Source organism: Pectinophora gossypiella, chromosome 8 (assembly GCF_024362695.1).
Source record: "Pectinophora gossypiella chromosome 8, ilPecGoss1.1, whole genome shotgun sequence".
Lineage (NCBI taxonomy): Eukaryota > Metazoa > Arthropoda > Insecta > Lepidoptera > Gelechiidae > Pectinophora > Pectinophora gossypiella.
In genome coordinates this window covers 4319500-4332334 of record NC_065411.1, presented here as the reverse complement: position 1 = coordinate 4332334, position 12835 = coordinate 4319500, and the positions used below count along the sequence as shown (strand labels likewise).

The following is a 12835-nucleotide window of genomic DNA, read 5'->3' as shown; positions in this document are numbered from 1 at the left end:
GTTACCGACATATTTAGTTTTATACTTAATTTTATTCAATTAAACAATGTAATGCATTACTAATACAAAAAGTAAAGCAACTAGAGTTGTATGTACAGCATTTGCACCTCCAGCTGTACCTGGTACTAATAAATTGTCCCCTTCGAATTGTGGATTAGGTTGAAGAGCTCCTCCCACCACCGACTCAATACCGTTACCTGGTGAATGATAGAGCATTACGACTTTTAAACTTCGTAAAACATTATTTTCCATCTTAAAACTTAAGTATATTAGTAATGGCTGTGAGATTTGCGAGGTGTTTTATTGAAGACTTCTGGCAAACCCTAAAAGACTACGAGCGTGCGTAGCACACGCCGTGTAACTGTACATCTAAACCTGTGCTTGCATATCAGGTATACCTAAATATCTAGTAGGTACCTCAGTGATATAAATACCTACTCAGATTTATGCCTTAATCCCTATCGGAGTAGACAGAGCCACGCATGTCGTCCCGTCACTAAAGGCTCTTGTAAAGACTGTAGGTATATGTATAAGTAGGTGTTAGTCGAGACCAACATCTTAACATGCCTTCCGAAGCACGGAATAATATTATTTTCGGACAATCAGGTGTAGGGTCAGTCTCACCACGTGTTTTTGTTAGGCTTGTCCCCATCAGGAATCGAACCTATGCAGGACTTCCGGATCGTGAGCCGAACGCTCAACCACTGTACCACAGAGGCCGTTGTGACTGTTGTGTTGTCTCGATGTTACGCACATTTTTTGATGAAACTTTCACACCAGATACTTATACCTTGTTCTACAATTTGACTTACTTACCTATATTACACAGGTCATTAGTGCAAGCTCGATAATACGTTCGGAAGTTTGCGTCGACGATGTCGTGGTTTAGATAGTCCGGCTGATCGTCACAGCCCCGATTGAAACTGGCGACTACTCCTGATGGATCCTAAAGAAATAGACAAGTTGCAAAATTATATATTTGTCCCTTTTTTTCTCTCTCTCAGTCACGATGCAAATAGAGAGCAGGTACCTCAGAACAGAAAATTAGGTACTTACGGTCACGAGCTTTAATAATATGTACATATCAGCCCGTGACCACTTTGATCACGTCGACAAAAGTATACACTTTTGTACCATGTCACAATGAGCGACTGACCAGGCCACGTTCCCAAAAACACTATAGATGGCGCTGCATAGCTTTGTCTTCGTTTAGCGCTAATTCTAATTTAATGGATAACAGACTTGCATCTTTTATCTGGGTTTTTGTGTATAAATGATGACCCTTGATATTGCATTCATTATTTTTCTGAGCAAAATAAAGAGAAGAAATGTAGTTACCTACTTAGCGACACAATTCTATACGTATCTGATCCAAATATCAAGCAACAATTATGTTTATACAGGGTGTTAGTGACATCGTAACGAATACTGAGGGGGATGATTCAGACCATGATTCTGAGTTGATATCAAGTGGAATTTTCCGTCGCAAAATTAATGATTTTTTTTTGTTTTTTAAAATTATTTTCAATTCTATACTTTTGCGATGAAAAATTCGACTTGATATTAACTCAGAATAATCAGTTGTTTCATCCCCCTCAGTATTCGTTACGATGTCACTTACACCCCGCACCAGTACATACTGTACCCATACAAATAGGTATGGGTGTTAGTGACACCGTAACGAATACTGAGGGGGATAATTCAGACCATGATTCTGAGTTGATATCAAGTGGAATTTTCAGTCGGAAAATTCATGAAAATTTTTGTTTTTCTTTTTATTATTTTCTGTTCCATACTTTTGCGACGGAAAATTGCACTTCATATCATCTCAGAATCATGGTCTCAATCATCCCTTAAAGTTTTCGTTACGACGTCACTAACACCCTGTATATGCCTCTGCCATTACTTTATATTTTTTAATAATTACGTACCCCCAACAATGAGAATCGAGAAAATTATCACGTTATTGCGGAACGTAATCTGAAAAGCCCCTCATTCGAACCAATGGCACTACGACTAGGTACATGTAAAGTTGATGTAAAGTCACGCGTTTTCCGAAGGGGACTATCACCATCGTGTTTAGTGTTCACAAATCACATCACACACGTGTTTAGGCATAGATTAAGGAATGACAACTCTCCGCTCCCCACCAGCGTCTGAGTTAGGTTTATCTCCCCTCTAGGACATAGTTTAGACTTGCATCGTATGGCGTCAGACGTCACACACAGACGCGCGTGTACGATAACGTCAATGTGTGGTGTCTGTGTAAAACGAGGTTATTTGTATGTAGTGTCCGGGGTGTGGTTTAGGTATAATCATCTTTGTAGATGAAGAAATGATAATAATGGACTCATACACATAATAACTGGTACGTCGGCGTAGCGGGGGGAACAAGTAATACGACCGAGAGTTAGATTCGCACTGCACTTTATTTCATATAAAAGTGCGGGGTCGCAGCCCACGCACACATAGACGGCGTGCATACACACATACCCAACATCTCCTACCCCTATTTAACAATAATAAACCTTAACTATAAGAGTGACAGGTACCTATTATGGTCCTTGTTATCCTACACCTAAAAGTACTGCTTATAATTTACAATGGGACGGTTCCTTCGTGACCTCTTAATAGACTCTGAATTTTGTTCAGGTATCTCTGAAATACCGGCACCTGTAGCTTCGTTAATTTCATCATCAGAGCTCGTTTGCTGAACATCATTGGCGTCCAATCGCATCTCTTCGCCGGTAGCATTTATTTGTTGCTGTCCTGCTATAGTCGTTTGGAATTCTGCACGCGGTCTCTCAGTGTTTTCCTCCCCGGTGATTATTTTTGAGTTGTCCGGCTTGGGTAAAACCCGTGTAGGCGGCGTTGACGACGGAGACGGCGAAACCCGTGGCCGCGGTGATGGTAACGAATCCAGCGGCAGCGGTGATGACGGCGACAGCGGAGACGGCGGCAACGGCGTTCGTGGTATTGTTTCAGGTAAGAGTTTTGTATAGTCTGTTATCTCTGAGTCCCATTGCTTTCGGTTATTTGCTGTCCCTTTGTACCGTACTACCTGGTTTACATGTTTTTTTATGCACGCTAATGTTGCACTATCCTTAATTATAAACATTACTTTTCCTATTTGTTTTTCAATCACTCCCTTACACCAACAGTAACTATTCTTATTTTGATACTTTTTATATAATACTAAATCTCCTTTTTTTAATTTCTGCCACTTAGATTCATTTTGAGTTTTAGTTTGCGTACACTGTGCATTCAAGTGATGATTAATTTGTGTTGGTGACGAAAGCGGCGACGATTTAGGGTCAAATAAATCCATTCGTGTTTTTAATTTCCTACCGAAAACCATTTGCGCTGGTGACAACCCTGTGGTGGAATGTATGGAATTCCTGTAGTCCATGAGATATCTGAATAACTTTAACTTACTTTCCTTGACGTTACGACCTTCTAGTACACTTGATTTTATTCCTTTTTTAACTATTTTTACAAAGCTTTCGGCTTGGCCGTTACTTGCTGGATGATAAGCCGGTGTTGTTAAGTGTGAGATCCCGTTTAGATCACAAAAATTTTTAAACTCTTTGGAACAAAAAGCTGTACCATTGTCACTAACTACAACCTTTGGTAAGCCGAACCTAGATATAAAATCGCACATTTTTTCGATCACCGCAACGGAAGTAGTTGTGTTATTCATATCGTAGGCCTCAACCCACTTACTATACGCATCAACTATTATGTAATACATTCGACCATTTATTGGGCCAAGAAAATCCACATGTAGCCGATGGAAGGAATAGGGGGGTTTCTCCCACGGCGAAACAGGCGCGCGCGCGGGCGAAGGTCGCAGTTGGATACATACGCCACATGTACCTATCATTTTTTCAATCGCCTCGTCTATGCCAGGGAACCAAAATCGTGAACGCGCTTCTGACTTTGTTTTTACAATCCCTAAATGTGACGTATGTAAATCAGACATTATTTTGTTACGCAATGATTCCGGAATAACAACCTTATGTCCCCTCATAATACATCCATTTTCTATTGCAAGTTGTGTTCTACACATGTGATAAGGTTTGATTCCCTGATCACATATTTTTTTCGGCCAACCGCCCGCAATGTATTCTTTTACGCGACTTAATAACACGTCCTTATTTGTTTCTTCGCTTAAAACTTTTACCGTTATCGGCATATTACCTTCTACTACGAAACAGACATAAGCTGCGCGATCTATTGAAGCCGCATCATCCGAGTTTAGCTGCGGCGCGCTCGCGGACTGGTTGTGCGCATCCTGCGGCGGCGGCGGCAGACTGGCGCGCGATAGGTAATCCGCGCTGTTATCAGAGCTGCGTATATATTCAATTGTATAGTTGTATCCACATAAAAACATTGCATACCTTTGCAAGCGATTAGCCGATACCTCTGGAATGCCTTTATGCGGACCGAAAATGGATATAAGGGGTTTATGATCAGTACGTAATGTGAATGGCTCTGATCTTCCGTATAAATACTGATGGAAGCGCCGCACTCCAAAAATGATTGCGGTCGCTTCTTTCTGTATCTGCGCATACCTTTTCTCCGCTGTACTCAGTGTTCGTGACGCAAAAGAAATAGGTTTCTCCTGGCCATCTTTTCCGACTTGCGACAATATAGCTCCCAAACCACTAGGAGACGCGTCTACAGTCAGGATTAACTTTGCATTTTGATTGTAATGTGTTAGTACTTGGTCTGAAGCCAGACATTTTTTAATTGTCTCGAACGCTTTATTATGGACAGTACTCCAACACCACTTGTGACCTTTTTTTAATAAATCATATAACGGGCTTAGTATACTTGAGGCACCGATTACAAAATTCCTGTAATAATTTACGAGGCCTAAAAATGATTGAAGTTGACTGATGTCAGTCGGTATCGGGGCCTCTAAAATTGCTGCAACTTTTTCCGGTGACTTTCTCAATCCAGTTTTGTCAACTACGTAGCCCAAGTAATTTATTTCATGTTTAAAAAAATCACATTTTTCTTTTTGCAAAGTTAACCCTGAACTTTGAAGTTTTTGGAGTACGGCGTGTAACCTTTCTAGATGTTCCTCTTTATTCTTACCTGTTATAAGAATATCATCTAGCAGACACACTACGCCATTCATTCCAGATAATAAACATTCCATGGCACGCTGAAATATCGCAGGAGCACTTGCAAGGCCAAATACCAACCGAGTGTATTTAAAAAGTCCTCGATGTGTATTGATACACGTTAGACGTTGCGACTCCTCATCTAACATAAATTGATTGTACGCCATGGATAAATCTAATTTGGAAAAGGTTTCCCCGCCATGCAATTTTGAAAACAACTCCCTAATAGTTGGCAGAGGATATTGTTCTACCAACAGTTGTTTGTTTATTGTGACCGAATAATCTACGCATATTCTTACTGAGCCGTTTCGCTTAAGAACAGGTACTATCGGAGATGCATATTCAGCATATTCGACAGGCTGAAGAATACCTAACTGAACTAGTCTATCTAGTTCTATCCCCACCTTTTCCCGCAGGGCAAAGGCGACGGGCCGGGCTTTCATAAAAACTGGTTTTGAGTTGTCTTTTAATAACAGTTTTATTTTATATTTATTAAATTCACCCAGTTTTTCGGAGAAAAGTTCTGGATATTGTCCTTGCAACTGTTCCATTGTAAGGTCAGAATATTGACAATAGTTAATTGGAATGAACTGCAATTTAAATAAAGACATAAAGTCCCTGCCCAACAGCGGCGGCCCGCCTTCTCGTACTACATATACATCGAGCGGGTGAGTCATTCCCGCATATGATATATTCACTCGAATACAACCTACGCACATTATGTTGTTACCGGTGTAGGTCATTAGCTTCTTCCTTGTAGTCGACAATGGTACAGCCTTAAAATGAGTATTATACATACTTTCCGAGATGACCGTAACAGCCGACCCGCTATCAATTTCGAATTGAAATTTACGTCCATTAACGCAAACAGATTCCACAACAGGTTCGCCTTTGAATGAACGGATATTATATAACTCACCGTCATCGTCGCTTTCGTCTCCGGCACCCGTATTTACGTAGTTTATCTTATTAGGACACATCCTACGCAAGTGACCCTTCGTGTTACACCGCTTACAAACGTAATTAGCAAAACGACACTCATTACTTTTGTGATTATTATACCCGCACACTGCACATTTAACTTTTCCCGCACTGGCCTTACTTTTATCACTTTTCTCAATCTTAAACAGCTGCTCGGGCATCGTCGCTGGGTTCGCCGCGGCGGCTGCGCCGGCTCGCGCGCATCGTACGGTCTCCGCTTGCTCCACAGCTTTGGCCAGCGTTAGCTGCGTTATGTCTAGTGCATACAGCTTCTCCTTCTCTAGCCCTGGTGCCATACCCATTATGAAGCGATCACGCAAGGCTTCCTCGACGTTGTTAAAGCTGCAATGAGCTGTCAGCCCGCGAAGTCGGGCTGCCCACTGTGTGTGCGTTTCCCCGGGTTGTTGTGTTGCTGCGTAAAAATTGTGCCTTTCGCCAAACCCCAAACGTTTTGGCGTGAAGTGATTGTCCAGCAGTGTCAAAATGTCTTCATAAGGTATCTCTTGTAAGTCCTTTGGCAGGGCTAAATCCGCTGCCAACTTGTAGGTACCTTCCGTGAGTGCGCTTAGCAACACGGCTCGTCTCTTTGTTCCTGCTGCGTCGTTCGTATTTGTTATGTCATTTGCAATATACCACTGTCGAAGTCGACTTTTGTAAGTATTCCATTGGTGCACATTATGGTCAAAGACCGTTAAAATTCCCAAATTACTAGACATTTTTACACAACTATAATATATATATATTTTTTATTCACACGCGCATAAGACGGTACTCGTCGCCACTGGTACGTCGGCGTAGCGGGGGGAACAAGTAATACGACCGAGAGTTAGATTCGCACTGCACTTTATTTCATATAAAAGTGCGGGGTCGCAGCCCACGCACACATAGACGGCGTGCATACACACATACCCAACAATAACCAAATACTTAATCCATATACACATAATAATTCTGTATTGAACTGTACTTACAATGTACTCCTGACGGAAGATGGTACAGTACTCGAAAGGGCAGTCCACCGAGCGCGTGTTGTCCGTAATTGTAAGACATGACTGATCAGAATCCACTGACGAGAATGTGCAAGAGTAGCATCGTAACAGCCCTGGAAGGAATAAGTGTGTAATAGGTAGGTAGGTATAATACATTACACTAATTTATTTATTTAATAAGACGCATAAACCATCCTGTAAATCAAGCACGATCATTCAAGGTCGCGGGGTCGGATATCGGGTGTATCTAGATAGGTATAAAATGTATGGCTAAATCGTAGCTGGGTGTAATAAGAAGATCATCATTTTATACCCAAAAACACAGATAAAAGATGCATTAGGTATGCCTGTTATCCATGAAATTAGAAGGTTAAACAAAGGAAAATGTGTACAGCGCCATCTATATTGTTTTTGAGGAGCCTAGCCTGGAAAGTCCCTCATTGGGGGTAGTCGGAGGTACGTCCACTATGTACCCCCTGCGGTTGATTGGGGGGAGGCCTGTGCCCAGCAGTGGAACGTATACAGGCAGTTTATAGGTGAACCTGATCACAGATCAAAGAGCAAAAAGTCAGTCACCGAGCCCAGCGAATTATTTGTAAACAGTCGTGAAATTATGAACCATAAGTTGTCATAATTATAAAATTTAATGTTTTTGTACGTGTTTTTGGTCTATTACAGAAACGAAATGAAACTAGGAGGTCTTAAGTGCAATAAGTATTTTGCAAGAAACTGATTGGACTTTTGCAGCTTTTCGTTCCGGCCAAATAGTTAATGCCATCTGCGGCAAATCTACAATAAGTTACGTCAAAAAAAAAAAAAACAAAAAGAAAGCAGCTTATCGTAAATTCAACAAATATGTATCTTGAAAGTGGCAGATGGTTATCACCATAGCGGGAATCCCTGTCAAACTAAAGTACGCTTACAGTACGCAACGACGCCGTGAACCGTTCATCGCTGAGCCGGTCTGTAAGCACCCTAAACAGCAAAATTCAACCTAGGTAGGTACTTACCTTACCTACTACTTATCTAAAATTAAAATTTCACTTACCAACTGACTTTCCAAAAACAGCACAAAGCAAAATATAAACAAGTTTTAGACGCATTGTCCTTTAGCAAAACCAATATCACAACTAACTGATATCCCGCTTCCTTTGTATACTTATCGTAATCAAAAATACCTACCGCTAATTATCTTATCTTTGATTTTAACAATAGGTAATTATGATCAAATCACCGCTATACTTTATAAGTTTTCTTCGAATCAAGATAGGTACGCAATGCAAATGATATAGGTAAGTAAAAGGAAACAGGCGAATAAAATTTCTGATTACAGGTTTCTTAATTTTATTTTAGAAAGTAATAATAATAACTTTATTGCAATAAATAATTAAGAGAAAATCACTTACCTAAATCTAAAATTATGTGCTCTTACAAACTAACAATGTTCCAAGGTTAACCCAAAATAGGCCGGTCTCTGTATCTTCGTAGTTTCGGGAACCAGAGGTTAAGTGTTAAATTTCATAATAAAAGTATTTATTTTGATAAAAGTCCACTTATCGTTACAAAATGTGGATTGGAAATTTATTTATACTAAGTACCCACACCTCACTGAGTAAGTACCCACACCTCACTGAGTAAGTACCCACACCTCACCGAGTTTTCTGTTAGCGTGCGCTGTATCACCGCGCCGTCTACAAGGGTCGAGCCAACTGTGTTAGTGAAAACTGCACTTAAGATAAACTAATAACTCTTTGGTGCAAGACTGGTACCGGGATAACATTAGTGTACACCTACGGCCCTACATTAGGGTACGGTCACGAGTACTAATATGTATACACTTTGAAACCATGTCACATTAACTTTTTTGACGAATTAAACCGTAAGTCTCATTAAATGTCAAATATGATAGTGCGACAGGGTTCTAAAGTGGGTACATGATATTGCTCGTGACTGTACACCTACGGCCCTGTTGGAAAAGCTTCCCTCACTGTATTCGCGAATCTCTCAATGGTTCGAATCCCAGTACGGGCCTAAACCAATGATTTTCAAATTAGTTTTCAAGTTCATCATAAATGATTCCGTGCTCAGCGGTAAAGGAAAACATCGCGAGAAATCCCACATTCCCGAGAAATACGTTTCGGAGGTACCTATATGACCTAAACTGTACCTATTGGGCTTTTCCCTTCGTGGGTTGGAAGGTCCCACAGCTATCTGTCTCCTCTCAAATTTCACAGTTGCATAAGTCTCAAGTAGTTAGACAGCAAGATTATACTTCCTGTTCTTAGGTGAGAGCCATCAGCGCTCCCCGTTTGTCCGGACAAGTAATTAAAGCCATTTGCGACAAATCTACAATAAGCAACGTTAAAAAAAAATAGGTATGTACCTCCTGTAAAAAAAAAACATATTATACAGGGTGTTAGTGACATCGTAACGAATACTCAGAGGGATAATTCAGACCATGATTCTGAGTTAATATCAAGTGGAATTTTCCGTCGCAAAATTCATATTATTTTTTTAGTTTTTTTAAATTATTTTCAATTCTATACTTTTGCGATGGAAAATTCCACTTGATATTAACTCAGAATAATCAGCTGAATCATCCCTCTCAGTATTCGTTACGATGTCACTTACACCCCATACAAGTACATACAATAGCCATACAAGTAGGTACCTATGGGTGTTAGTGACACTGTAACGAATACTGAAGGCGGTGATTCAGACCATGATTCTGAGTCGATATCAAGTGGGATTTCCTGTCGGAGAATTCATGAAAATTCTAGAGCTTATTTAAATTATTTTCCGTTCCATACTTTTGCGACGGAAAATTCCACTTGATATCAACTCAGAATCATGGCCTGAATCATCCCTCAAAGTTTTCGTTACGATTTCACTAACACCTGTATGTATAGGAGTAAGTAAGCTTAGTTTAAAATAAGACAGGTAGGATAAATAAGTACCTACTTAATTTCAATATAACTACTATAAAAGGTAATACATCTTATTCGCAATAAATAGGTGTTACATCGTGAAAACTAGAAGTAGAAACGTCGTCTTCATCTTGTTTTTCTTCTAAGGCGAGCATTTTCATCTTCTTTCGATGCACCCATATTTCGAGGGCGAGCAAGGCACACGACATGATCATGCCATAGAGTAGAAGAAGAAACGGTGGGTAGGAATCGACAATGTTCACAGATTCGAATATACCGCCACTAGCCGTACACTGTGGCTTCTTGGTGAACACTTTCGTATTAGCACGCTCCCCCATGCCATGCTCTTGTAGCCTGAAATAACTGACAATACCAAAAATTTTGTAATTCTAACATCTACTACGATACAACGAAGTACCTACTTTGAGTTCGAATAAAATAATGGTACTTTTAAGAATTTGAACAGAGCTTCTGTGGGCGTCAATAAGCAGCTGGAATCCATTATATTCATCATCATCAATCAGCCCGCGTGATCCTAAGTGCTGGGCATAGGCCTCCTCCATTTTCCACCATCCTTTCCGGTCCTTGCCTAACCTCATTAATAACTTTCCTACCGTTGCAACGAAGTCATCAGAATCAGGAATCATTTACTTTATTCAACGTAAGTACTTAATTATCTTATATAAACTTGTTGATGGTCATATTATATCAATCAATAAGGAGAATCTGTCCACCACTGTGCTGGTGTTCTGCCCACTGACCTTTTTTCCGTGACCACCATTCTGTGACGACCTTTGTTCCCCAACCATCCTTACGTCTAGCCAAATATCCGACCCATTTTGACTCGTGATTCGCTTACCCACATTACAGACTTTCTTTCGACAAATATCAACATTGCGCACGCGATCCACGAGAGAGATGCCGACATACATACATACATACATAAACTCACGCCTATTTCCCACCGGGGTAAGCAAAGACTATAGAATTCCATTTGCTTCGATCCTGACACACTTCTCTTGCTTCCTCCACATTCATCAATTACTTCATACACGCACTCCGGTTCAGAGTAGATCGTATTAAACCTTTTGAACCCTAATGACATCTCCAATTCGGTTATCGTACCTAAGTCCTTCTCGGGCAGAGATGCCGAACATAGTTAAAATACTTTTTCGTGCTAAGCCAGCCAGTGTCCGCTCAAGTTACCATTATTTGGATTTGGGATCGACCGAAAGCTTACGTGCCGGTTCTTTCAAGAACTTTTACTAACGTACTTACCCAAGTTTAAACACTTCCGTGTAAGGAGATCCTCGCCTGACCACCATCCACGGTCTCTGTATAGCTACGTACGGAATCTCCTGTAGACCGCACTTCTCATGCTCATAGAAGTATTTCTCTACAACACCGTAGCCAGGGCCTGTGTCCATGTTGAAGGCAAATGGGAACTGAAAAAACCGGCCAAGTGCGAATCGGCATGAAGAGTTCATATTCATATTAGGGGTCTATCTGTTGCCATCATTGATATCGAGCAAAAAAGTGATAAGTATGTACAAAAAGTCAAAAGATTGATGATGACACTAATGATATACGTCCGATGCTCTGAAAGTATTCCCGCCCGTATTCTGAGATGTTCATTTGAACATTCATTGACTCCGTCCCCAGTTGAGGCGACTTCAAGGATTTCCTCAAACTCAGCTTAAAATTAGTATTTATTCTTAGACGTCAAACAGCCTCCGTGGTCTAGTGGTTAGAGCGTTAGGCTCACGATCTGGAGGTCCGGGTTCGATTCCCGATGGGGACATTGTCGACATCACTTTGTGAGACTGTCCTTTGTTTGGTAAGGAATTTTCAGGCTTGAATCACCTGATTGTCCGAAAAAGTAAGATGATTCCGTGCTTCGAAGGGCACGTTAAGCCGTTGGTCCCGGCTATTAGCCGTATAAACATCTCCACAAACCCGCAGTGGAGCAGCGTGGTGGACTATGCTCCATACCCCCTCCGGTTGATTGAGGGGAGGCCTGTGCTCCGCAGTGAGACGTATATAGGCTGTTTATGTTATGTATGTTAGATGTCAACCTTACCCCGAGTTTACTTCATTAAGGTATGACGTTATTAATTTCATTTTATTTTGTTGGCAGTATGATATGGTCAACTTCAGTGAGTAAAGTCCTCAATTCGAGGGATGTCAACCTCATCATCATCAGCCCATTAACGTCCCCACTGCTGGGGCACGGGCCTTCCCTATGGATGGATAGGGAGATCGGGCCTTAAACCATCACGCGGGCCCAGTGCGGATTGATGGTTATTAACGACTACTAATTCGGCCGGGCCCAACGGCTTAACGTGCCTTCCGAAGCACGGAGGAGCTCGAGATGAAAACTCTTTTTTTTTGTGGTCACCCATCCTATGACCGGCCTTTGCGAAAGTTGCTTAACTTTAACAATCGCAGACCGAGCGCGTTTACCGCTGCGCCACCGAGCTCCTCATCATGTCAACCTACTAATTAATAAAAAAGTCGAGTTAACAACTTAAATTACGGGTGTTATTTTCGAAGAACGCGGACACGAGTTAATATGGAGAAATAACCTTGCGAAGAAAAGGATTAAGTACGGTCACGAGCATTGATATGTATACACTTTGGTACCATGTCACATTAACTTTTTTGACAAATTGAACTGTAAGTCTCACTAAATGTCAAATATGTTAGTGCGACAGAGTCCTAAAGTGGGTACATTATATTGCTCGTGACTGTACATTAAACAGAACAGTAGGTAAGTAGGTAACATTTTACTTCTACAAAACAGCAA

The 12835-nt window shown here is 41.0% G+C and overlaps 2 protein-coding genes across 2 annotated transcripts; both read right to left on the bottom strand.

The window, feature by feature from the left end:
* Positions 1-12: 12 nt before the first annotated feature.
* LOC126368996 (uncharacterized) lies at positions 13-8284 on the bottom strand. The gene is made up of 4 exons (XM_050013275.1): positions 8151-8284; positions 7085-7215; positions 817-946; positions 13-197 (listed from the first exon to the last, which is right to left on the bottom strand). The coding sequence occupies exons 1-4, from the start codon at positions 8203-8205 to the stop codon at positions 40-42; spliced, it is 474 nt and encodes a 157-aa protein (XP_049869232.1). The 5' UTR covers positions 8206-8284; the 3' UTR covers positions 13-39.
* On the bottom strand, positions 3119-6978 carry LOC126368839 (uncharacterized). Its single transcript, XM_050013002.1, has 2 exons — positions 6052-6978; positions 3119-3256 (listed from the first exon to the last, which is right to left on the bottom strand). The coding sequence occupies exons 1-2, from the start codon at positions 6827-6829 to the stop codon at positions 3243-3245; spliced, it is 792 nt and encodes a 263-aa protein (XP_049868959.1). The 5' UTR covers positions 6830-6978; the 3' UTR covers positions 3119-3242.
* Positions 8285-12835: the final 4551 nt, after the last annotated feature.

What these genes read in the sequence shown, in the direction of transcription:
- LOC126368839 (XM_050013002.1), bottom strand. Translation starts at nt 6,829, where the DNA reads ATGTCTAGTAATTTGGGAATTTTAACGGTCTTTGACCATAATGTGCAC.
- LOC126368996 (XM_050013275.1), bottom strand. Translation starts at nt 8,205, where the DNA reads ATGCGTCTAAAACTTGTTTATATTTTGCTTTGTGCTGTTTTTGGAAAG. An exon ending in TCTTCCGTCAGGAGTACATT is followed by an intron (nt 947 to 7,084) that starts GTAAGTACAGTT and finishes CTATTTCTTTAG; the next exon opens with GATCCATCAGGAGTAGTCGC. An exon ending in TAATGACCTGTGTAATATAG is followed by an intron (nt 198 to 816) that starts GTAAGTAAGTCA and finishes ATCATTCACCAG; the next exon opens with GTAACGGTATTGAGTCGGTG.